The sequence below is a fragment of the Chlorocebus sabaeus genome, chromosome X (assembly GCF_047675955.1).
Source record: "Chlorocebus sabaeus isolate Y175 chromosome X, mChlSab1.0.hap1, whole genome shotgun sequence".
In the NCBI taxonomy this organism is placed as follows: Eukaryota; Metazoa; Chordata; class Mammalia; order Primates; family Cercopithecidae; genus Chlorocebus; species Chlorocebus sabaeus.
In genome coordinates, this window is record NC_132933.1 from 149,550,203 (window position 1) to 149,576,458 (window position 26,256).

Sequence of the window (26,256 nt, forward strand, 5' to 3'; positions counted from 1 at the left end):
GGAATAGAGAGAGATACATAGATAGATGATAGATAGGTGGATAGATAGATACAGAGATACATAGATACATAGATAGATGTGATGGATAGATAATAGATGATAGATGTGATGGATGATAGATACATGATTGATAGATAGAAAGATGGATGTGATGGATGGATAGATAATAGAAGATAAATAGATATGATGGATGAATAGATATATAATTGATATATAAATGATAATAGATAGATGCTTGATAGATGATAGGATGATGATAGATGGATTGATAGAGAGATAGAGAGGATTATAGATAGATTGATAGATGATAGGTAGGTAGGTAGGTAGGTAGATAGATAGATAGATACAGACAGAGAGACAGATAGACAAATTTGCACATGCTAAGGTAAGGTTACCAAATTTCTGCAATCTTGATGTTTAGGACTCAATCAATCTGGGTTGTAGGGGCCATCATGTGCACTACAGGATGTTGAACAGCATCTCTATAGAGAACAAATCAATGGCTGTGCCATAAAGTGGGCAAGTTTGGTGAGTCTAAGGAACAGAAAGATGGCCAATAACTCTGAACTTTATGGCAAACAGCAAAAACCAGAGAGCTAACTAATTGTCCACCATGGAATATTCTTCTAAAATGATGAGGCCATGCCCAAGTGGACCAAGAATGAATCACTGGAAATAGAAGGAGGCATCTTGGAGCTGAGAGTTAAGAAAGTGAATGAACTATAAGTTAACCCATAATGGAGTGAAACACTGAGGCAGCACCCAAACCAAGTTCCTAATCAGGGTCAACAAACCAAACAGTGGGCTTTTGTATAAAGCAATGAAAATCTTTGGGTGTCTTCCTCCATTGGGAATGCCTTGCCCCAAGAGAGGTGTACATGGTCACATCCCTTTGTTTCTTAAGCCCTATTTCAAATCTCAACTCCCCAGAGAGCACTGCCCTAGACATTGGCCCACCAAACCCCTTCTACTCTCCTTCCTGTGCTTTAATTATTTCCTTATGTAATTTACAACTACCTGAAATGATCTTTTTCATTATTTTTACCCTTCTAGTCATCCTTCTTGCTAAGAGAGCTGAGCCCTTGCCTATTTGGTTGACCCACCCAGAATAGTAAGTTGCAGACACACAAAGCTCAAATTATAGCTGTGATTGCGTTGCAGAATGAATCCATGCATGTAGAATCTGTAGCAGACATTGTTTCATATTGAGGGAAGTTCAAACAGCATCTGCCTTGTTTTTCCTTTTATTTCTCCATCTCTAAAAGCATTAGAGCTTGTTTTCAGAGCCCACTACATCCTGAAGGCACATACAAAGCTGACCTGTACAACGTTTTTGCAATTTTTTAAAGTAAAATTCAAATGATATGGCATTCACCCTTGTAGACTCTACAACTCAGTGCCATTTAGTACATTCAAACTATTGTGTACCCATCATCTCTATCTTGTTCAAAACATTTTCACCACCCCGAAAGGAGACCTCATATCCATTAAGCAGTCATTCTCTACTCCGTCTCCTCCTCCAGCCTTTGGGAACCACTGCTTTGTTTTCTGTCTCTATGAATTTGACTATTCTGAACATTTCATATACACGGAATCATACAATAGATCAGCGGTCCCCAGCGTTTTTGGCACCAGGGACCAGTTTCATGGAAGACAATTTTTCCACAGACAGGGTTGGGGAGGGGGTGGTTTTGGGATGACTCAAGTGCATTACATTTTTGTGCACTTTATTTCTATTATTATTACATTGTAATATATAATGAAATAATTCTACAATTCACCATAATGTAGAATCAGTGGGAGCCCTGAGCTTATTTTCCTTCAACTAGACAGTTCCCTCTGGGGGTGACAGGAGACAGTGACAGATCATCAGGCATTAGATTCTCATAAGGAGTGCACAACCTAGATCCCTTGCATGCACTGTTCAGAATAGGATTTGTGCTTCTCTGAGAATCTAATGCCGTCGCTGATCTGACAGGAAATGGAGCTCAGGCAGTAATGCCAGCAACGGGGAATGGCTGTAAATACAGATGAAGCTTTGCTGGCTCACCCACTGCTCACCTCCTGCTATGCAGCCTGGTTCCTAACCGGTCCGGTACTGCTCTGTGGCCCGGGGTTCGAGGACCACTGCAACAGGTGACCTGTAACGGCTTCTTTCAGTGAACAACAGGTTTCAAGGGTCACCCACATGGTAGCCTGTGTCAGAGCTTCATTCCTCTTTGTAGTGTGCATCGTGAGCAATGAATATTGCCACTGCATAGTGATTTTGCAGAAAATCAATTTAAAGAGTGAATGAGAAAATGTGTCAGGTAAACTTCTACTCTATAGTCGGTGACTCTGAAACATACATTTAGACTCTCTTTGCTTCTCACTCACGTGCATTGCATTTTTCCTCATAGTTGGTATTTCAGTCAAACGAAAACCTGTGAACAATTCTGAGGATGCCATCGGCAAACCCATCCTGTAAGACTTTCTTGGCCCCCTCTTGTGTGCTGGATCATTTTTGCTTGTGTCTAAATAAGAAGAAATAAGGTCTTCTTTTAAAAATAAAAATGGCGGCCGGGTGCAGTGGCTCATGCCTGTAACTCCAGCACTTTTGGAGGCTGAGGCAGGCAGATCACCTGAAGTCAGGAGTTTGAGACCAGCCTGGCCAACATGGTGAAACCATGTGTCTACGAAAAATACAAAATTAGCCAAGGGTGGAGGCACACGCCTGTAGTCCCAGCTACTCGGGAGGCTGAGGCCAGAGAATTGCTTGAACCCGGGAGGCAGAGGTTGCAGTGAGCCGAGATGACACCACTGCACTTCAGCCTGGGCGACAGAGGGAGACTCCATCTCAAATGAATAAATAAATAAAATAAAACAAAAATAATAAAAAATAAAAAATGGCAACTTAGTATGGTCATTATACATGATTGGCACTTCATTTACCCACAAGATGGGAACGAAAAAACCCTGCAAACACAGCAACAGCAACAATAATGTCCCATTATAGAGGAAGGGAGACTCATAGAAGACACTGAACACATCCAAGAATACACAGTCACTATGGTAAAATACAGGTATCTTGAGACCAAAGCTTCACCTTGCATTCAGAGACTGAGGCGGGAGAGGCTGCCAATATTTACTTGACACTTTATTTTATTTAGTGAGTTGAAACATATGTAATCAGACTGCAAAGTTCCTTGAAACATAACATGGCAAAGAATGAATTAGAAATATATCAGGTAGATTTCTACACTGGAGTCAGCTGAAATCAGGTCTGAAATTGGTCACTTGAGTGTCTCTGAGAAGAATCATTGAATGGACGTGTTTACGAATAGTATGATTCCTGTATGATTTTTACATTATTCATATTATATATAAATTTTTGAACATCTGAATATGTTTTCATTGAATGTCTTTATTCATATAATATATTGCTCATTATTCCCCTGCCTAACTACATTTTAGTTGCCATTTTTAACTCACAGGTTTTTATCATGTCTCTTTTTGTGTCTTGCTTGGCTGTGACTTTCCCTTTGATCTCCCTGGTGTTAGCCTTGTTGTACCTATTCCCTCCAGAAACTCTGTAGCAGTCCTTGACACAGAGCAATGTCTGAGTGGCTGCAGACATTATGTCCTTTAACCCACACATGGCTCTCTGAAAAAAGAATCCTCAGCAACATTACTAATGAAGAATTTGAGCTTCCAAAAAGCTTGGTAACTTCTCTGGCATAACCAGCAGGCAACGTGAAGTGTGCCTGACCTCAAAACATGAGGCCTGGTCAGGTGTGGTGGCTGACACCTGTAATCCCAGCACTTTGGGAGACCGAGGCGGGTAGATCACTTGAGCTCAGAAGTTCAAGACCAGCTTGGGCAACATGGTGAAACCCCATCTCTACTAAAAATACAAAAATTAGCCAGGTGTGGTGGTGTGTGCTTGTAGTCCCAGCTATTCAGAAGGCTGAAGTGGGAGGATGACTTGAGCCCAGGACACAGAGGTTGCAGTGAGCTGAGACTGTGCCACCACACTCTGGCCTGGACACCAGAGCCAGACCCTGTCTTGAGAGAGAGCGAGAGAGCAGGAGAGAGTTTTCTATGCTTCTATCTCAGCTCTACACACTGGGACCCCCATTCCCCACCCAGCTTGCAGGAGTCAACACCTTCCTTCCCCTTTATTACACTCCGCAGGAAACTGCTGAGCTCATGATTGGAAAAATGCACTTCTTTCTTCTCTTACGTGGAATTTTACCCACTGAGGAGGTTCATGGTCCTTAACATGAAATAAAACTTCATGCCCTTGAATTTCACTTATCTCTGCAGCATGATATTTCGGGGAGTTTTGTACCATGATTCCATACATTTGAATTCACTACATAAAATACAGCGTCAAGTTGATATTGACAGCTTCTCCTGCTTCGGTGAACAGTGTCTGAATGCAGGTTGAAGCTTTGGTCTCAAGATGCCTGGATTTCACTCTCACTGACTGTATTCCTGAATGCATTCAATGTCTTCTGGGAGTCTCCTCTTCAGTAATGGGGACATTATTGTTGTTACTGTGTTTGTTTGTGGAATATTTAAGTTCCCATCTTGTTTTAATAAGACCAAAATACCACTAGGTAATAGCAAAAAAAACTTTGGAATGGAACATTGCATGGTTTTACCCCCCTTTTTTCCTATTCCTTGAAAAATTTTGGAAAGTTTCTTTTTTTCTTTCTTTCTCACTTTTTTTTTTTTTTTTTTTTGAGATGGGGTTTTGCTCTGTTTCCCAGGCTGGAGTGCAGTGGCACAATCACAGCTCTCTGCAGCCTCGACCTCCTGGGTTCAAGTGGTCTTCTCTGCTTAGCCTCACCAGTAGCTGAGACCACAGGCATGCACCATCACACCCAACTCATTTTTGTATTTTTTGTAGAGATTAGGTCTCACTATGATGCCCAGGTTTGAACTCCTGGACTCAAGTGATCCTCTTGCCTCAGCTTCCCAAAGTGCTGGGATTATAGGCATGAGCCGCCATGCCCAGCCTGGAAACTTTCTTGAATCTCAGTTTCTGCTGTGGAAAATTAGCCTGCTTCATGGGGTTTAGGTGATAAAGGGCAAAAAGTAATACAAAGAGGACAAGACTCACTTCCAGCTAAGTTTCCCACCTTCTATGGAATCCAAAGCATGTTCATAAGGTACACAAATAGCTATGAGCCCAATTCTTTTAATATTTTACCTCTCAGCAGTGTTAAATAAAGCAGAGCTTAGTTGACAACACACTGGAGTAATGCACTAAAAAGAAGAGTGGAAATGTCATCTAATGAAGAAGAGAGAACCACTATATATGATTGTTCATTGACTACATGAGTCAAAATGATGAACAGGAAATAGGATCATCTTCTACTATATTTTCCCCATGCGCCATATTGAATCTATACATTATTTCAATAAGGTGGGATGCATTTCATTCCATCTGATGTTTTCTTTGCATAAATTGTTTTTAAAGAGAAGAATGCAATTATGAAAGGAGGTCTTTGAAAAGTTTGATGCAATCAAGGTGAATGGTTTTTGAAAATAGAGTTTATAAATTTCCTGCACTCAAAAATTTGTAGCTGAAAGGAGCTTCCTAAGGCTGGGTCTTCGGGGAGTCACAGCTAACCTGGTGTTTCTGTTGACTTTGGAATTGTAGTCCAGGTTTGGGCACACATGAGTATGAGAAAGTTGGGCCATGCTAGCCTCTGCTGCATTGAGCTATGAGCTATTCACTTATGTTCTCTGCTAATCGATTTCTTTTTATTTAAGTGACAAGGAGAAGCAATGGATGATATCAGGCTAGATGTGTTATATCTCAGCAGAAACAGTGATTTATGGTAACAGCATGCAGGCTTCTCTATTCATTTTTCAAATTGCTTATCCAGGGATCAAGTTTAAGCATTGTTGTATACTGTTACCAATATGGCAATGAGAAATTTCTGAATTCGTCAAGAAAGCATCTTGACAATTATATACACAACAACAAAAAGCCAAACATTTCAAACAAAAAGAACTCCTCTTGAGGACAGGTTACAGGAAAAAACAAAACAAAAAAAGAAACCTAGCGTGTCTACAAGTAACTTTGATCATCCATCAGACATGGCAACCTGTCCATGGGAAATAAGAGTGTCGGTGTCTGTGGTCAACGTTTCTCTTTGGCCCTTAGCATGAAGCTCTCTCCTTTCTTGCCATATGCAAAGCAAATTCCAATGCTGTGGATTTGGCCGTCCCTGCTAGCCATGTGTCCCTTTTTATTACTGTCACTTCAGCACAGAGTTTCCAAGAAAGAGACATGTGGAACAGCCTCATGTTGAATTCTAAATCCTACTGATGGACACCAAATAGCCTCCTGATCACATTAGCATATTCCAAGTCAAAGTTCTCCGTGAATGTTCCTTAACAGAACGAAGACAAATAAATATGTGTCACTTTTTTCTTGACCCCAGAGATAGGGACACAAAGGGATAAACATCTTTCAGAATGGCACCCCTATAACCTCAGAATCACTATTTCATGACCAGGTGCAGTGACCAGGTGCATGTTTGTAATCCCAGCACTTTGGGAGCCCAGGCAGGAGGATCACATGAGGCCAGGAGTTCCAGACCAAGCTGGGCACATATCAAGACCCTGTTTCTACAAAAATAAAAAATAAAAAATAAGCCAGGGATAGTGGCCTGTGCCTGTACTTCCAGCTACTTGGGAGGGTAAGGTGGGAGGATTGCTGAAGCCTGGGAGGTGGAGGTTGCAGTGAGCTACGATTGCACCACTGCACTCCAGCCTGGGTGACAGAGTAAGATTGTCATAAATAAATAAATACATAAATAAACTCACCATTGTACTAATTTGCTCTTGGGCAGGCTAGAGAATGTTTCCCATGTGGGAGTTAAGCATTTGCTATTTATTTTCTTAAAAATAATTATTATTATTACTATTCCTTAGGTTTAATAGCATACAGGCCCTGTCAGAAACTTCATTTGCAGGACTGACCAAGTTGGAGTTACTTATGATTCACGGCAATGAGATCCCAAGCATCCCCGACGGAGCTTTAAGAGACCTCAGCTCTCTTCAGGTAAACCTGCGGCATTTGTAAGTGTCACTAATTGCATCCTCTAAGACCAGTAATAAAGAATGGAAACTATGTCATTCTCCTTAATGATCAATAAAACGGCTATTTTTTGACATGAAAGACAAGTTTCATGTTATTATTCTCCAGCCCTTTGTACTGGTTTCTATTTGGGGCTGTGGCTTTTAAACTATAAACAGGAGCCTTTTGTTTTGTTTGTTTTCCCCTGCCCTTGTAGGTTTTCAAGTTCAGCTACAACAAGCTGAGGGTGATCACAGGACAGACCCTCCAGGGTCTCTCTAACTTAATGAGGCTGCACATTGACCACAACAAGATTGAGTTTATCCACCCACAGGCTTTCAATGGCTTAACGTCCCTAAGACTACTCCATTTGGAAGGAAATCTGCTCCACCAGCTGCACCCCAGCACCTTCTCCACGTTCACATTTCTGGATTATTTCAGACTCTCCACCATAAGGCACCTCTACTTAGCAGAGAACATGATTAGAACGCTTCCTGCCAGCATGCTTCAGAACATGCCGCTTCTGGAGAATCTTTACTTGCAGGGAAATCCGTGGACCTGTGATTGTGAGATGAGATGGTTTTTGGAATGGGATGCAAAATCCAGAGGTAAGAAGAGAGGAGAGTAGCTGCACATTCTTTTATCTTTTTGGAGATGTTCCTTTCTCCAAGGTTCTTATATTGACTTATTCATCTTGCCTTGGATGAAATCTGAGCACCCAATCAGTAAGATAGGAACCCACACTTTAAACGTTACCACTTAAATGTTAAGCCACCTCCATTCCCCAATGCAAATGCAGTTATCCCTTAGTGAAATGTAGTGGCCAGTGTAATCAGTTACATACAGGTGATGTGGGTTGCCATGGAATGGGTATCTGGAGAATCATGCCAGCCTTGAACTGCAGCTTAATGTGGGAAACTGGGACTGGGGAGGGGCTGTGAATGCATGTTCCATGAGAAAGTTACAAAGGATGCTTAGAAAAGAGCAGGCTGGTGAGGAGTGGCTACAAGGTCGTTATTTTACGGACAGGGAAGCGATGCTCAGTATTGATCCAGAGAGCTATGGCAACAACCAGGACTTATATGTAGCAGTTGCAACAAAGTAGATTGTGATTCCTTTCTCCCCTTCCTTCCTTCCTTCCTTCCTTCTTTCTCTCCTTCCTTCCTTCCTTCCCTCTTTCCTTCCTTCTTTCTCTCTTTCCTTCCTTCTTTCCTTCCTTCCCTCCTTCCTTCCTTCTTTCTCTCCTTCCTTCCTTCTTTCCTTCCCTCCTTCCTTCCTTCTTTCTCTCCTTCCTTCCCTCCTTCTCTCCTTCCTTCCTTCCTTCCTTCCTTCCTTCTTTCCTTCCTTCTTTCCTTCTTTCTCTCTTTCTCTCCTTCCTTCCCTGGTTCCCACTTTCCCTCCTTTGCTCCTTCCTTCTCTCCTTCCTTCATTCCCTCCTTCTCTCCTTTCTTCCTTCTTTCCTTCCGTCATTCTTTCCTTCCCTTCCTGCTTCCCACCTTCCCTCCCTCGCTTCTTCCTTCCTCCCTCCCTTTCTTCCTTCCTTCCTTCCTTCCTCCTGACTTCGCTCCTGCCTTCCTTTCTTCCTTCTGTCCTTCCTTTCATCCCTCCCTTTCTCCCTCCCTCCCTCCATCCCTTTCTTCCCTTTCTTCCTTCCTTCTTTTCTCCCCCTTCTCTAAGCCCTACCTTGCAACCTATCCCCATCCTCAGATTGCATTGTGTTTACCATATCCTGGATCTATTTCCTCAACTCCATTCTCACAGCCGCTGGCCTGGATCAGGCTCCTTTCCTTCTCTCTCTGGTAGGAAAGGGGAACATTCTAAACAAGTGTCCCCAAGGCCCTGTCAGCCCTGTTTTCCATCCACTCTCTACAAAGCAGTGAGAACATTTTTGCAGAATGTGCATCCAGCCAGGCCACACCTCTGCATAACTGATTTTCATTGCTCTTAGGATAAGATGCACATTTGCACATTCCCTCCAAGAAGTCTCCACACAATGGTCGCTCCACCTGTCCCCACTATTCTCTAGCATGGTGGTACCATTGTTCTGCTTATTCATCTATTTCTAGCCACACAGTCTTCCCGTCTGTTCCTTGCAGCTTCTAAACTTATTTCCAACTCAACATCATTAGATTTGCTCAATTGCCTGCTTGGGAGTCTTTACTGCTAGACGTTCAAGAGGCTTGCTTTTTCTTAGCTTTTAGAGCTTCCTTCCAAGAGACCATCAAGCAATGGATGGAGGAAAGACAGAGGTATACCCACTTGTGAATGGTATTGACCAGAAAAGACACACACCTCCTCCACTCATATTCCATTCGTGAGAACCAGTCCTCACACCCCAGTGAATGCAAGGGAGCCTGAAAATGCATTGGGATGGCTATTTTGTAGCATTAGCACTACATTATGGATGTGGACCCATAAAACTTTGCTGGGCAAAGAACCATCTCTGCTACTGTCTGGAGATGCTCATGCATGTCTTTGTGTGTGCATGTCTATGCATGTATGTGTCTGTGTGCATGTGTGTACATCTGCATATGTGTAGATTTGCATGTATGTGAAAGAAACCCAAGATTTTAAAGTATTAAAGTTAGTCTTATATAGTGAGCCTTTCTGAAGATTGCAATCCCAGAATCTTTCAGAGAGTTTCTGTTAGACTGTTCCATAGCAGTGTTTCAGCCCACAGCTTATACACAGGTGGTGGAGCTTCTGCAGGTGCTCAGAAGTCACATCAAATGTGGTCAGAATTCACATCAGATGTGCTCAGAGGTTACATTAGAGCTGATTCTCATCAAAGTTTGGGTGCCAGGGGACATCTGCTTACAGGTTACAGAGGCATAGTCATTAATCCCGCCAGACATTATCTTATGTGCAGAAAGAGGCAGGGGCTAGGAGCTTTGAACTCATCTTTTCTAAAAGTGCAGTGACTCAGGCAAGTGACATACGGACCTGTGCTCCATCCTGCTCATCATCTTCAGGGCATTCATTTACAGGCTGTGCTCATTCCCTGAACCCTGAAATTGAGCTGGCCAAGGGATTTTGTGAAATGCTGCTGATGTTTGCTGGTTTGTCTCACAGCATGTATGTGTGTGGGTATGAGTGTGAGTGTATGTATGTGTGTTGGGGGGAGACGTGCAAAACAATCCTATTTGCATGTTGAGGTGTTTACTTTGAAAGTCACACAGAAAACCATGGTCAGAAGGGCAAAAGGAAAGATGGCAAAGCCAGTTAGGAGTTTTATAATTCTCCAAGTCATAGATGAAGCAGTATGACTGGCTTCTTCCCAATGTGAATGGGCAGAAGTAGGCAGAGGACTATTAAGAAAAACTCCTGGTCTTCCAGTTTTCCCAAGCAGAGAGAGTATGCCATCACTTACTGAGATAGAACAGGCACGAGACTCTACATTTAGGTCAGGGAGAGAATATAAGTTTGTTTTGTAGATGTCAGTTCGAGGAGCCTTCATGCTATCTAAAAAGACATATAAAGAGGCAATGGGGTGTGGAACTCAGAGAATGTGTTTGGACTAGAGAAGCACATATGATAGTCATCACTGGCGGGTGGATGGTAATTGGAACCACACATGTGGGAGAGACCATTGATGCTGAAGCAGACCAGGAAAGAAAGGGGCTTAGGACCAAGTCAAGGAGAACCCGCCGGGCGCGGTGGCTCAAGCCTGTAATCCCAGCACTTTGGGAGGCCGAGACGGGTGGATCACAAGGTCAGGAGATCGAGACCATCCTGGCTAACACGGTGAAACCCCGTCTCTACTAAAAAATACAAAAACCTAGCCGGGTGAGGTGGCGGGCGCCTGTAGTCCCAGCTACTCAGGAGGCTGAGGCAGAAGAATGGCATGAACCCAGGAGGCGGAGCTTGCAGTGAGCTGAGATCCGGCCACTGCACTCCAGTGTGGGCGACAAAGCAAGACTCTGTCTCAACAAAAAAAAAAAGGAGGACCCAGTCAGCAAAGATTCAGGCAGAGGAGGAAGAGCAAGCAGTGACTGAGACTGAGTTGTGGCCAGAAAGGATGAAGAAAATTCCAGAGGATTTCATATCCAGGAGACTAAGAGGACAATCTGAACTCAAAAGCAAACCCTCTGTGAAGTATTTACTATAGAGAGAGTTATAAATATAGATATAGTTACCTAGATACATACATATTGATTATACATACATTATATTTATATTGTGTATATATAATATATACATTATATATTATAAATGTATACATATAGAGAGTTATAAATACAGATATAGTTACCTATATACATGCATATTGATTACATATAAATTATATATTATGAATTTATAAATATATAGAGCTATAAATATAGATACAGTTCCTAGATACATACATATAGATTATATATAAATTATATATTATAAATTTATACATATATAGTTATAAATATATAGTTCTTAGATAGATACATATTGATTATATATAAATTATATGTTATAAATTTATATAGAGTTATATATAGTTACCTAGATACATACATATTGATTATATATACATTATATATTATAAATTTATAAATATAGAGAGAGTTCTAAATATAGACATAGCTACCTAGATACATATTGATTATATATATTTATATATAAACATATAAATTATGTATTATATGTTTATAAATTATTTATAATATAAATATGCTGATTATCTATTTATAAATATATATACATCTATAAATTTATATATTTTTATGTAACGATTAAAAAAAGTAAATATGATGTGATACATGCCAAAGATTCTTCCTTTTATCTGAAAATGCTTTCACAGGTTTATATATTTATATCCATATATATTTATATAATATTTATATATATTTAGACATACATAAACATTGATTATATGTCCATATATCTACATATTAATACATATTTATTGATATATCAATATATGTTTATATATTATGATAGATATATATCTATATATTATATAAAAATATATCTATTATTTATGTATATATTATATAAATATATATTTATTAAGATAGATACATATTTGTATATATTGAGATAGATATATTTCAAGATTTTTAAATATATATTGGTATATATATATCAAGATGAAAAAACAACAAAAAGTAGATATGATGTGATACATGCAAAGATTCATCTTTTTACCTAGAAATGTTCCCCCACTTTGCAGTTATTTATATAGATTCTCCTAAACTTTCACAGAAGGTACATTGTATAATGTATGTGAGTGAAGTTGCTTTCTTTAACTTAGAAACGCTTTTTAAATACCCGTTAGTAAGTATTTTAAGGTATTTTTAAGTAAAAATTATTATTACTGGTTAAGCAGTTATAAAGCATCCATTAGTTACCACACAGTGTGCTAAAACTCTGGTTTAACATGAAGCCTCAAAGGCAACTCATGTATAGGATTCCTTGGTTATGGGATTACAGCTGGGTGATAAAGACACAAACATAGGCTTTATTCTCTGGCCATGTGTAAGGCGTGCCATTCTTTGGCTCATTACACTATTGAGTGTCTATTTGCTTATTTGTTTTAGGAATTCTGAAGTGTAAAAAGGACAAAGCTTATGAAGGTGGTCAGTTGTGTGCAATGTGCTTCAGTCCAAAGAAGTTGTACAAACATGAGATTCACAAGCTGAAGGACATGACTTGTCTGAAGCCTTCCATAGAGTCTCCTCTGAGACAGAACAGGAGCAGCAGTATTGAGGAGGAGCAAGAACAAGAAGAAGATGGTGACAACCAGCTCATCATGGAGAAATTCCAACTCTCCCAGTGGAATGTCTCTTTGAACATGACTGACGAGCACGGGAACATGGTGAACTTGGTCTGTGACATCAAGAAACCAATGGATGTGTACAAAATTCACTTGAACCAAACGGATCCTCCAGATATTGACATAAATGCAACAGTTGCCTTGGACTTTGAGTGTCCAATGACCCGGGAAAACTATGAAAAGCTATGGAAATTGATAGCATACTATAGTGAAGTTCCCGTGAAGCTACACAGAGAGCTCATGCTCAGCAAAGACCCCAGAGTCAGCTACCAGTACAGGCAGAATGCTGATGAGGAAGCTCTTTACTACACAGGCGTGAGAGCCCAGATTCTTGCAGAACCAGAATGGGTCATGCAGCCATCCATAGATATCCAGCTGAACCGACGTCAGAGTACGGCCAAGAAGGTGCTACTTTCCTACTACACCCAGTATTCTCAAACAATATCCCCCAAAGATACAAGGCAGGCTCGGGGCAGAAGCTGGGTAATGATTGAGCCTAGTGGAGCTGTGCAAAGAGATCAGACTGTCCTGGAAGGGGGTCCATGCCAGTTGAGCTGCAATGTGAAAGCTTCTGAGAGTCCGTCTATCTTCTGGGTGCTTCCAGATGGCTCCATCCTGAAAGCGCCCATGGATGACCCAGACAGCAAGTTCTCCATTCTCAGCAGTGGCTGGCTAAGGATCAAGTCCATGGAGCCATCTGACTCGGGCTTGTACCAGTGCATTGCTCAAGTGAGGGATGAAATGGACCGCGTGGTATATAGGGTACTTGTGCAGTCTCCCTCCACTCAGTCAGCTGAGAAAGACACAGTGACAATTGGCAAGAACCCAGGAGAGCCGGTGATGTTGCCTTGCAATGCTTTAGCAATACCCGAAGCCCACCTTAGCTGGATTCTTCCAAACAGAAGGATAATTAATGATTTGACTAACACATCACATGTATACATGCTGCCAAATGGAACTCTTTCCATCCCAAAGGTCCAAGTCAGCGATAGTGGTTACTACAGATGTGTGGCTGTCAACCAGCAAGGGGCAGACCATTTTACCGTGGGAATCACAGTGACCAAGAAAGGGTCTGGCTCGCCATCCAAAAGAGGCCGACGCCCAGGTGCAAAGGCTCTTTCCAGAGTGAGAGAAGACATCGTGGAGGACGAAGGGGGCTCAGGCATGGGAGATGAAGAGAACACTTCAAGGAGACTTCTGCATCCAAAGGACCAAGAGGTGTTCCTCAAAACAAAGGATGATGCCATCAATGGAGATAAGAAAGCCAAGAAAGGGAGAAGAAAACTGAAACTCTGGAAGCATTCGGAAAAAGAACCAGAGACCAATGTTGCAGAAGGTCGCAGAGTGTTTGAATCCAGACGAAGGATAAACATGGCAAACAAACAGATTAATCCAGAGCGCTGGGCTGACATTTTAGCCAAAGTCCGTGGGAAAAATCTCCCTAAGGTCACAGAAGTACCCCCAGTGATTAAAACCACAAGTCTTCCATCCTTGAGTCTAGAAATCACACCACCTTTGCCTGCTGTTTCTCCCCCGTCAGCATCTCCTGTGCAGACAGCGGCCAGTGCTGAAGAATCCTCAGCAGATGTACCTCTACTTGGTGAAGAAAAGCACGTTTTGAGTACCGTTTCCTTAGCCAGCATGGGACTGGAACACAACCACAATGGAGTTATTCTTGTTGAACCTGAAGTAACAAGCACACCTCTGGAAGAAGTTGTTTATGAGTTTTCCGAGAAGACTGAGGAGATAACTTCCACTGAAGGTGACCTGAAGTGGACTGCAGCCCCTACACTTATAGCTGAGCCTTATGAACCATCTCCTACTCTGCACACCTTAGACACAGTCTATGAAGAGCCCACCCATGAAGAGACAGCAACAGAGGGTTGGTCTGCAGCAGATGTTGGATCCTCACCAGAGCCCACATCCAGTGAGTATGAGCCTCCATTGGATGCTGTCTCCTTGGCTGAGTCTGAGCCTGCGCAATACTTTGACCCAGATTTGGAGACTAATTCACAAACACATGAGGATAACATGAAAGAATACACCTTTGCACACATTACTCCAATCCCCACCACCTGGGTTAATGACTCTAGTACATCAAAGTCATTTGAGGATTCTACTATAGGCGAACGAGGTGTCCCAGGCAAATCACATTTACAAGGACTGACAGAGAACATCCAGCTTGTGAAAAGTAGTTTAAGCACTCAAGACACCTTACTGATTAAAACAGGTATGAAAGAGAAGTCTCAGACACTACAGGAAGGAGATATGCTAGCGGGAGACCCCACACACTCCAGAAGTTCTGAGAGTGAAGGCCAAGAGAGCAAATCCATCACTTTGCCTGACTCCACACTGGGTATAATGAGCAGTGTGTCTCCAGTGAAGAAGCCTGCAGAAACCACAGTTGGCACCCTGCTAGACAAAGACACCACAACAGCAACAACAACTCCAAGGCAAAAAGTGGCTTCGTCATCCACCATGACCACTCACCCTTCTCGAAGGAGACCCAATGGGAGAAAGAGATTACGTCCCCACAAATTCCGCCACCGACACAAGCAAACCCCACCCACAACTTCTGCCCCATCAGAGACTTTTTCTACTCAACCAACTCAAGCACTTGAAATTAAGATTTCAAATCAAGTGGAGAGTTCTCCAGTTCCTACAGGTTGGGTGGATAACACAGTTAATATCCCCAAACAGTTGGAAATGGAGAAGAATGCAGAACCCATATCCAAGGGAACGTCACGGAGAAAACACGGGAAGAGGCCAAACAAACATCGATATACCCCTTCTACAGTGAGCTCAAGAGCTTCCGGATCCAAGCCCAGCCCTTCTCCAGAAAATAAACATAGAAACATTGTTACTCCCAGTTCAGAAACTATACTTTTGCCTACAACTGTTTCTCTGAAAAATGAGGGCCCTTATGATTCCTTAGATTACATGACAACCACCAGAAAAATATATTCATCTTACCGTAAAATCCAAGAGACACTTCCAGTCACATATAAACCCACAACAGATGGAAAAGAAATTAAGGATGATGATGCCACAAATGTCGACAAACATAAAAGTGACACTTTAGTCACTGGTGACTCAATTACTAATGTCATACCAACTTCTTGCTCCTTGGTCTCCACTACGGGAGAATTTAAGGAAGAATCCTCTCCTGTAGGCTTTCCAGGAACTCCAACCTGGAATCCCTCAAGGACAGCCCAGCCTGGGAGGCTACAGACAGACATACCTGTTACCACTTCTGGGGAAAACCTTACAGACCCTCCCCTTCTTAAAGAGCTCGAGGGTGTGGATTTTACTTCTGAGTTTTCATCCTCTGTGACAGTCTCCACACCATTTCAACAGGAAGAAGTTGGTTCTTCCACAACTGTCTCAAGCATAAAAGTGCAGGTGTCTTCAAGTAAGGCAGAAACCACCACTCTTGATCAAGATCATCATGAAACCACTGTAGCTATTCTACTCTCTGAAACTAGACCACAGAATCACACCCCTACTGCTGCCCAGATGAAGGAGCTAGCATCCTCGTCCCTACCCACGATTCTTATGTCTATGGGAGAAACCACTACCACTAAGCCAGCACTTCTCAGTCCAAGAACATCTCAAACATCTAGAGATTCCAAGGAAAATGTTTTCTTGAATTATGTGGGGAATCCAGAAACCAAAGCAGCCCCAGTGAACAATGAAGGGACACAGCATATGTCAGGGCCAAATGAATTATCAACACCCTCTTCCGACCAGGATGCATTTAACTTGTATATAAAGCTGGAATTGGAGAAGCAAGTATTTGATAATAGGAGTCTACCACATGGCCCAGATGGCCACCACCAGGATGGAAGAGTTCATGCTTCTCATCAACTAACCAGAGTCCCTGCCAAACCCATCCTACCAACAGGAACAGTGAGGCTGCCTGAAATGTTCACACAAAGTGCTTCCAGATACTTTGTAACTTTCCAGCCACCTCATCACTGGACCAACAAACCAGAAATAACTACATATCCTTCTAGGTCTTTACCAGAGAACAAACAGTTTACAACTCCAAGATTATCAAGTACAACAACTCCTCTCCCATTGCACATGTCCAAACCCAGCATTCCTAGTAAGTTTGCTGACCGAAGAACTGACCAATTCAATGGCTACTCCAAAGTGTTTGGAAATAACAACATCCCTGAGGCAAGAAACCCAGTTGGAAAGCCTCCCAGTCCAAGAATTCCTCATTATTCCAGTGGAAGATTCCCTTTCTTTACCAACAGGACTCTTTCTTTTCCACAGCTGGGGGTCACCCTGAGACCCCAGATACCCACTTCTCCTGCCCCAGTAATGAGAGAGAGAAAAGTTAATCCAGGTTCCTACAACAGGATACATTCCCATAGCACCTTCCATCTGGACTTTGGCCCTCCAGCACCTCCGTTGTTGCACACTCCGCGGACCACGGGGTCACCCTCAACTAACTTACAGAATACCCCTCTGGTCTCCTCCACCCAGAGTTCTGTCTCCTTTATAACATCTTCTGTCCAGTCCTCAGGAAGCTTCCAGCAGAGCAGCTCAAAATTCTTTGCAGGAGGACCACCTGCATCCAAATTCTGGTCTCTTGGGGAAAAGCCCCAGATCCTCACCAAGTCCCCACAGACTGTGTCCATCACTGCCGAGACAGATGCTGTGTTCCCCTGTGAGGCAACAGGAAAACCAAAGCCTTTCATTACTTGGACAAAGGTTTCCACAGGTAAGATGTTTAAGCATCTACTTTTTTATTTTTTTTGGTCAATTTTTATTTTATTGGCTAGCAATATAATACATTAAAACAGCATGTGTTGAACAACGTAAGCACATTAGAAGAAATTTTTATAACACATTTGGGGAATTGTTTTTACTTGAATAAGCGTTTATTGTTATTTTTATGATTTCAGCTTTTGTTTTAGATGCAGGGGTAGCATGTGCAAGTTTGTCGCATGGGTAGATTGCATGATGCTGAGGTTTGGGGCACAAATGATCCCATTACCCAGGTAGCTAGCACAGCACCCGATAGGTGGATTTTTCAGCCCTTGCCACCCCTCCCTCTCTCCTCTAGTAGTCCCAAGGGTCTATTTGTTCTATCTTAGTGTCCATATGTACCCAATCTACACTTTAACCAGAGTTTGTGTAGGAGAGTTACTGGAGTCTTACTTTAGGATTAATTCACCTTTCTTATAGACTCAAGGGCCTCTCTGGGCAGGGGTGGCTGGCCACTGCAAGCCTGGCATGCCCATGCAGCCAGCTAGCCCGAGGAGTTCAGGAGAACAGCATTAGCCTAAATAAATAAAGGAGAGGCTGTGTCTCTAGTAATTGAGCTTGTGCCATCTTAGCTCACCTTGGAAGTGGCTGGGACTCATGCCTGCTTCTAGAATTCTCTATTAAACCCATGTTTGCCCTCCTTTGCCTGAAGATGGCCCTGTTTCTGGGACTAGTGTAAAAATGAAAAAGAGAAACAAAACATTCTTTTTCTCTATCCTTTTTTTAATAGCATACTTATTTCGTATGTGTTTGATGACAACACAAAATCTACTCTCAACAATTTTCAAGTATAAGCTAAATTGTTATTAACTATAGTTGCCATGAGTATAATACCACTTAAGCATATTCCTCCTAACTGAACTTCATACTCTTTAATTAATATCTTCCCTTTACTCCCACCCCCAGCCCCTGGTAACCACCATACCACTATCTGCTTCAGCTTCAGTGAGTTCAACTTTCTTACATTGCACATATAAATGAGATCATGCAGTATTTGTCTTTCTGTGCCTGGTTTATTTCACTTAACCTAATGTCCTCCAGGTTCATTTACGTTGTGGCAAATGACAGAATTTCCTTTTTATTTTTTTTATTTTTATTTTTTTGAGACGGAGTCTCGCTCTGTCGCCCAGGCTGGAGTGCAGTGGCGCTTCTTTTTTTAAAAAAAAAAGAAAGAAAGAAAAACAAAAGACAGAATGATATTTCATTGTGCATATATGCCACATTCTCTTTATCAATTCATTCATTGATGGACACTTAGCTGAATTCCATATCTTGGCTGTTGTGAATAGCACTGTAGTAAACACGGGAGTGCAGATGTCTTGTCAACACACTGACGTTATTTCCTTTGTCTAAATACCCAGTAGTGGGATTGCTAGACTATAGGCAGCTCTATTGTTAGTTTTATGTGGAACTTCCATACTGTTTTCCATAGTGGTTGTACCAAATTACATTCCCACCAACAGTGTACAAGGGTGCCCTTTTCTCCACATCTTCACCAGTGTCTGTTGTTTTTGGTCTTTTTGATAATAGACGTTCCAGCAGGCATGAGATGACATCTCAGTTTTTCATTTCTTTGACGGTTAGGACCAAAACAGGCTGGGTGTGGTGGCTCACGCTTGTAATCCCAGCATTCTGGGTAGCCAAGACAAGAGAATCACTTGAGGTCAGGAGTTTAAGACCAACCTGGGCAACACAGCAAGACCATATCTCTACAAAAAAAAAAAAAAAAAAAAAAAATTAAATTATCCAGGAGTGGTGGCCTGCACCTATAGTCCCAGCTACTTAGAAGGCCGAGTCCAGGAGGTTGAGCCTACAGTGAGCTATGAGTGTACCACTGCACCCTCACCTGGGAGACAGAGCAATACCCTATCTCTAACAAATAAAATAAACATTAAAAAACCGTTAAAAAACACTAAAACATTCTACCTTCTACATTTGCTTTTGCTGTCTGAGTGATAAAGTGGAGAATTAGATTAACTAATACTGCTCGTTTGAGCATTATCAAAAGGGCACAGTTTATGCCAAAGCTGACTGTGTTACTTTTCTCCAGGAGCTCTTATGACTCCGAATACCAGGATACAACGGTTTGAGGTTCTCAAGAACGGTACCTTAGTGATACGGCAGGTTCAAGTGCAAGATCGAGGCCAGTATATGTGCACCGCCAGCAACCTGCACGGCCTGGACCGGATGGTGGTCTTGCTCTCGGTCACCGTGCAGCAACCTCAAATCCTAGCCTCCCACTACCAGGACGTCACCGTCTACCTGGGAGACACCATTGCAATGGAGTGTCTGGCCAAAGGGACCCCAGCCCCCCAAATTTCCTGGATCTTCCCAGACAGGAGGGTGTGGCAAACTGTATCCCCCGTGGAGGGCCGCATCACCCTACACGAAAACCGAACCCTTTCCATCAAGGAGGCGTCCTTCTCAGACAGAGGCATCTATAAGTGCGTGGCCAGCAATGCAGCCGGGGCGGACAGCCTGGCCATCCGCCTGCATGTGGCGGCACTGCCCCCGGTTATCCACCAGGAGAAGCTGGAGAACATCTCGCTGCCCCCTGGGCTCAGCATTCACATTCACTGCACTGCCAAGGCTGCGCCCCTGCCCAGCGTGCGCTGGGTGCTCGGAGACGGCACCCAGATCCGCCCCTCGCAGTTCCTCCACGGGAACTTGTTCGTTTTCCCCAACGGGACGCTCTACATCCGCAACCTCGCGCCCAAGGACAGCGGGCGCTATGAGTGCGTGGCCGCCAACCTGGTGGGCTCCGCGCGCAGGACGGTGCAGCTGAACGTGCAGCGTGCAGCAGCCAACGCGCGCATCACGGGCACCTCTCCGCGGAGGACTGACGTCAGGTACGGAGGGACCCTCAAGCTGGACTGCAGCGCCTCGGGGGACCCCTGGCCGCGCATCCTTTGGAGGCTGCCCTCCAAGAGGATGATCGACGCGCTCTTCAGGTAGGCAGCTCTGCGTGGCTTCCTGTAAATTGCTGGGCTGGTGGCCCCAACGAATATGAGTCCATTTTCAGGACGAATATGCACACACACTGCTCCCTGCGTCCGATAAAATTAAATGAAATTAATTAGCAGGGCACGGTGGCTCACGCCTGTAATCCCAGCACTTTGGGAGGCCGAGGTGGGCAGATCACTTGAGGTCAGGAGTTTGAGACCAGCCCGGCCAACATGGTGAAACACTGTCTCTAATAAACATACAAAAATTTGCCGGGCATGGTGGCAAGTGTCTGTAGTCCCAGCTACTCGGGAGGCTGAGGCAGGAGAATTGCTTGAACCCGGGAGGTGGAGGTTGCAGTAAATCAAGATCACACCACTTCACTCCACCCTGTACGACAGAGTGACAGTCCATCTCAACTAATAATAATAATAAATTCATTAGAGACAGGGTGTCACTCTGTTGCCCAGGCTGGAGTGCAGTGGTGTGATTATAGCTCACTGCAGCCTCAAACTTCTGGGTTCAAGCGATCGTCCAGCCTCAGCCTCCTGAGTAGCTGAAACTACTGGTGTGCACCACGAGGCACGGCTTGTTATTATTATTATTATTTACTTTTTGTAGAGATGGGATCTGCTATGTTCCCAAGGGTGATCTTGAACACTTCACCTCAAGCAATCCTCCCACCCTGACCTCCCAAAGTGCTGGGATGACAGGCCTGAGCCCCTGTTCCTGGCCCGGTGTGTGATTTTTATGCAATGAAATGTTGTCCCTCTAAACTCGGATCCAGAACAAATACCTAACTTCTTAACAAATACTTAACTTCCTCCTCTCTTGCCCAATGGTTTTTACAGCCTGGAGAAGGTTGTGGAAAGTGATTGACTGCAAATAAGAACTCCCTGTTGAATCTGATGTTAGGTTGGCCTGACCATGGGTTCAAGGGCATGAAACGTAGTCAAAGATGTCAATCCTATTCCTGCAAGTGTGTGTGGATCAAACCATTGGGCATTTTGCAATAGTAGCCATCTGGGCTGATGCATCACAGAACCAACTATTTTTGTGTTATTCCAGTGACCTAATGCCACAGTAGAGCATTTGGGAAACTGACATCTACTCCTTTTTCTTTTTTTCTGTAGTTTTGATAGTAGAATCAAGGTGTTTGCCAACGGGACCCTGGTGGTAAAATCAGTGACGGACAAAGACGCTGGAGATTACCTGTGCGTAGCTCGAAATAAGGTTGGTGACGACTACGTGGTGCTCAAGGTGAATGTGGTGATGAAACCGGCCAAGATTGAGCACAAGGAGGAGAACGACCACAAAGTCTTCTATGGGGGTGACCTGAAAGTGGACTGTGTGGCCACCGGGCTTCCCAATCCTGAGATCTCCTGGAGCCTCCCGGATGGGAGTCTGGTGAACTCCTTCATGCAGTCAGATGACAGCGGTGGACGCACCAAGCGCTATGTCGTCTTCAACAATGGGACGCTCTACTTTAACGAAGTGGGGATGAGGGAGGAAGGAGACTACACCTGCTTTGCCGAAAATCAGGTCGGGAAGGACGAGATGAGAGTCAGAGTCAAGGTGGTGACAGCGCCTGCCACCATCCGGAACAAGACTTACTTGGCTGTTCAGGTGCCCTATGGAGAGGTGGCCACTGTAGCCTGTGAGGCCAAAGGAGAACCCACGCCCAAGGTGACTTGGTTGTCCCCAACCAACCGGGTGATCCCCACCTCCTCTGAGAAGTATCAGATATACCAAGATGGCACTCTCCTTATTCAGAAAGCCCAGCGCTCTGACAGCGGCAACTACACCTGCCTGGTCAGGAACAGCGCCGGAGAGGATAGGAAGACGGTGTGGATTCACGTCAATGTCCAGCCACCCAAAATCAACGGTAGCCCCAACCCCATCACCACTGTGCGGGAGATAGCAGCCGGGGGCAGCCGGAAACTGATTGACTGCAGAGCTGAAGGCATCCCCACCCCGAGGGTGTTATGGGCTTTTCCCGAGGGTGTGGTTCTGCCAGCTCCATACTATGGAAATCGGGTCACTGTCCATGGCAACGGTTCCCTAGACATCAAGAGTCTGAGGAAGAGCGACTCCGTCCAGCTAGTATGCATGGCGCGCAACGAGGGAGGGGAGGCCAGGTTGATCGTGCAGCTCACTGTCCTGGAGCCCATGGAGAAACCCATCTTCCACGACCCGATCAGCGAGAAGATCACGGCCATGGCGGGCCACACCATCAGCCTCAACTGCTCTGCCGCGGGGAGCCCGACACCCAGCCTGGTGTGGGTCCTTCCCAATGGCACCGATCTGCAGAGCGGACAGCAGCTGCAGCGCTTCTACCACAAGGCTGACGGCATGCTCCACATCAGCGGTCTGTCCTCGGTGGATGCCGGGGCCTACCGCTGCGTGGCCCGCAACGCCGCTGGCCACACGGAGAGGCTGGTCTCCCTGAAGGTGGGGCTGAAACCAGAAGCAAACAAGCAGTATCATAACCTGGTCAGCATCATCAACGGTGAGACCCTGAAGCTCCCCTGCACCCCTCCCGGGGCTGGGCAGGGACGTTTCTCCTGGACGCTCCCCAACGGCATGCGCCTGGAGGGCCCCCAAGCCCTGGGACGCATTTCCCTTCTGGACAATGGCACCCTCGTGGTTCGTGAGGCCTCGGTGTTTGACAGGGGTACCTATGTATGCAGGATGGAGACGGAGTACGGCCCTTCGGTCAGCAGCATCCCCGTGATTGTGATCGCCTATCCTCCCCGGATCACCAGCGAGCCCACCCCCGTCATCTACACCCGGCCCGGGAACACCGTGAAACTGAACTGCATGGCTATGGGGATTCCCAAAGCTGACATCACGTGGGAGTTGCCGGATAAGTCGCATCTGAAGGCAGGGGTTCAGGCTCGTCTGTATGGAAACAGATTTCTTCACCCCCAGGGATCACTGACCATCCAGCATGCCACACAGAGAGACGCCGGCTTCTACAAGTGCATGGCAAAAAACATTCTCGGCAGTGACTCCAAAACAACTTACATCCATGTCTTCTGAAATGTGGATTCCAGAATGATTGCTTAGGAACTGACAACAAAGCGCGGTTTGTAGGGGAAGTCAGGCTGGGGAATCGGAGCTCTTAAATAATGTGTCATAGTGCATGGTGGCCCCCTGTGGGTTTCAAGTTGAGGTTGAACTTGATCTACCATTGTTGGGAAAAGGAAGCAATACAGACACCAGAAGGAGGGCTCAGCCTCGCTGGGAACTTTCTTTTGTGTTTACATCATTCCAGAGGCTTCATTTGGGGTATCTGTGCTCTGACTGCAATTTTTCTTTTTTTGCAAATGCCATTCAACTGCCTTCATAAGCGTCCATAGGATATCTGAAGAACATTCACCAAAAATAAACCATAGACACGAACAATCCCCCACTACCCCATTAAAGACGCATCACCTAATTAACCTGCTGCAGTTTTTACATGATAGACTTTGTTCCAGATTGACAAGTCATCTTTCAGTTATTTCCTCTGTCACTTCAAAACTCCAGCTTGCCCAGTAAGGATTTAGAACCAGAGTGATTGATATATATATATATATTTTTAATTCAGAGTTACATACATACAGCTACCATTTTATATGAAAAAAAAAACACTTCTTCCTGGAACTCACCTTTTATATAATGTTTTATATATATTTTTTTCCCTCTCAAATCAGACGATGAGACTAGAAGGAGAAATACTTTCTGTCTCATTAAAATTAATAAATTATTGGTCTTTACAAGACTTGGATACATTACAGCAGACATGGAAATACAATTTTAAAAAATTCCTCTCCAACCTCCTTCAAATTCAGTAACCACTGTTATATTACCTTCTCCAGGAACCCTGCAGTGGGGAAGGCTGCGATATTAGATTTCTTTGTATGCAAAGTTTTTGTTGAAAGCTGTGTTCAGAGGAGGTGAGAGGAAAGGAAAGAGAAAACTGCATCATAGCTTTACAGAATTGAATCTAGAGTCTTCTCCTAAAAGTTCAGAAATTTCTCTGCAGTATCTGAGCTGTCCATCCAGTCTAAGGTGGCTGCTTCTTCCCCAGCCATGAGTCGGTCTGCGCCCATGAATAATACAAGACTTGTTATTTCCATGACTGCTGTACTGTATTTTTAAGGTCAATATACTGTACATTTGATAATAAAATAATATTCTCCCAAAAACCAGGCAGTGATGACAATGCTCTTTTCAAACAAAAGAGAGTCACATGAATTTGGGTTTCCATCAGCGTGGTTGAAAAAACTGCTTTCATTCACCTTCTCTCAATGATTATCTTCTCTACACATTTTTAACAGGCAAGGAAACTGAGTCAAAGGTATTGCTTCTGATGACAGATTTGGCAGGCAGGAAGGCAGAGTTTGAGTGTCACTTGCATGTAGTGACAATTTCAGTATGCAGCAAGACAGTGTGGGGACTGAGAAGCAGTGTTCTAGGAAATCCTTCAGGATTTTTCTTTTTTTATTTTTTGTCAAAGAGACATCTGGAAATACGTGTACTGGTGTTCCACAAATATGCAAAACTGTCCTTCTTTTGCTTCCCCTGAGAGGAAGGAAAAAGGCAAACAAGATAAACATTTGGGAAAAATATGACTGTCAGCATTTCAAGAAATGCACTGTCGCCAATTGTTAAAGAATGTCGGTCATGGAAACTAAAGAATGCAGTTTTTTTTTTAAACTCTGTGGGAGGCATAGAGCCTGTCTCTCATTCATCAATCCACTTATCTGCTTAAATATATCTGCACAGCCCTTACTGTGTGTTGGATATCAAGAGAGGCCTGAGGAGGCAGAGAGGTGGAGGAGGAGGTGGTGCTTGGAGTGTTTATCCTCAATAGACAGGCTCTTCAGATGATGCAGGGTGTCTCAAAATGCACATGAATGACATTTGGGGCTGGATGATTCTCTGGGCTGGGGTGTCCTTTGTAGGGTGTTGAGCAGGTAGATTCCCTGGGCTCTACCCGCCAGATACTAGTACCCTCCACCCCCCAAAATTGTGATGACCAAAAATGTCTCTGGACATTGCCAAATGCCCCTTTAGGGGGTGCAAACTTGCTCCTAGCTGAGAGCCACTGACATAAAGAACAGATGAGATTGGTAGATAGATAACTGACAGAAGATTGATATAGATAGATAAGTGATAGATAGATGGTAGATAGACGACAGATAGATAATAGATATGGATAGGAGACATAAATAATGATTGATACAGATAGATGATTTATAGATATAAATAGATAATAAATATAGAAAGGAGTAAGATAGGTCGATAGATAATAGATGGTTGGATGGATGATTGATTGATAGATAAATGGTGGATGGTTGGATGGATGATTGATTGATAGATACATGGTGGATGGTTGGATGGATGATTGATTGATAGATACATGGTGGATGGTTGGATGGATGATTGATTGATAGATAAATGGTGGATGGCTGGATGGATGATTATTGATAGATAAATGGTGGATGGCTGGATGGATGATTGATTGATAGATAAATGGTGGATGGCTGGATGGATGATTGATTGATAGATAAATGGTGGATGGCTGGATGGATGATTGATTGATAGATACATGGTGGATGACTGGATGGATGATTGATTGATAGATAAATGGTGGATGGCTGGATGGATGATTGATTGATAGATAAATGGTGGCTGGCTGGATGGATGACAGATA

At 43.7% G+C, this 26,256-nt stretch overlaps 1 protein-coding gene across 1 annotated transcript in view; it reads left to right on the plus strand.

Moving 5' to 3' along the window:
* MXRA5 (matrix remodeling associated 5) overlaps window positions 1–24,735 on the plus strand; it is a 35,545-nt gene extending 10,810 nt beyond the window's left edge. Inside the window, exons 3-7 of the mRNA XM_007990963.3 lie at window positions 6,934–7,063; window positions 7,296–7,686; window positions 12,595–17,562; window positions 19,660–20,560; window positions 21,686–24,735. Coding sequence (XP_007989154.3) covers window positions 6,934–7,063; window positions 7,296–7,686; window positions 12,595–17,562; window positions 19,660–20,560; window positions 21,686–23,594 — 8,299 coding nt within the window. The 3' untranslated portion in view covers window positions 23,595–24,735. The remainder of the gene's footprint in view (window positions 1–6,933; window positions 7,064–7,295; window positions 7,687–12,594; window positions 17,563–19,659; window positions 20,561–21,685) is intronic.
* The last annotated feature ends 1,521 nt before the right edge of the window (window positions 24,736–26,256 follow it).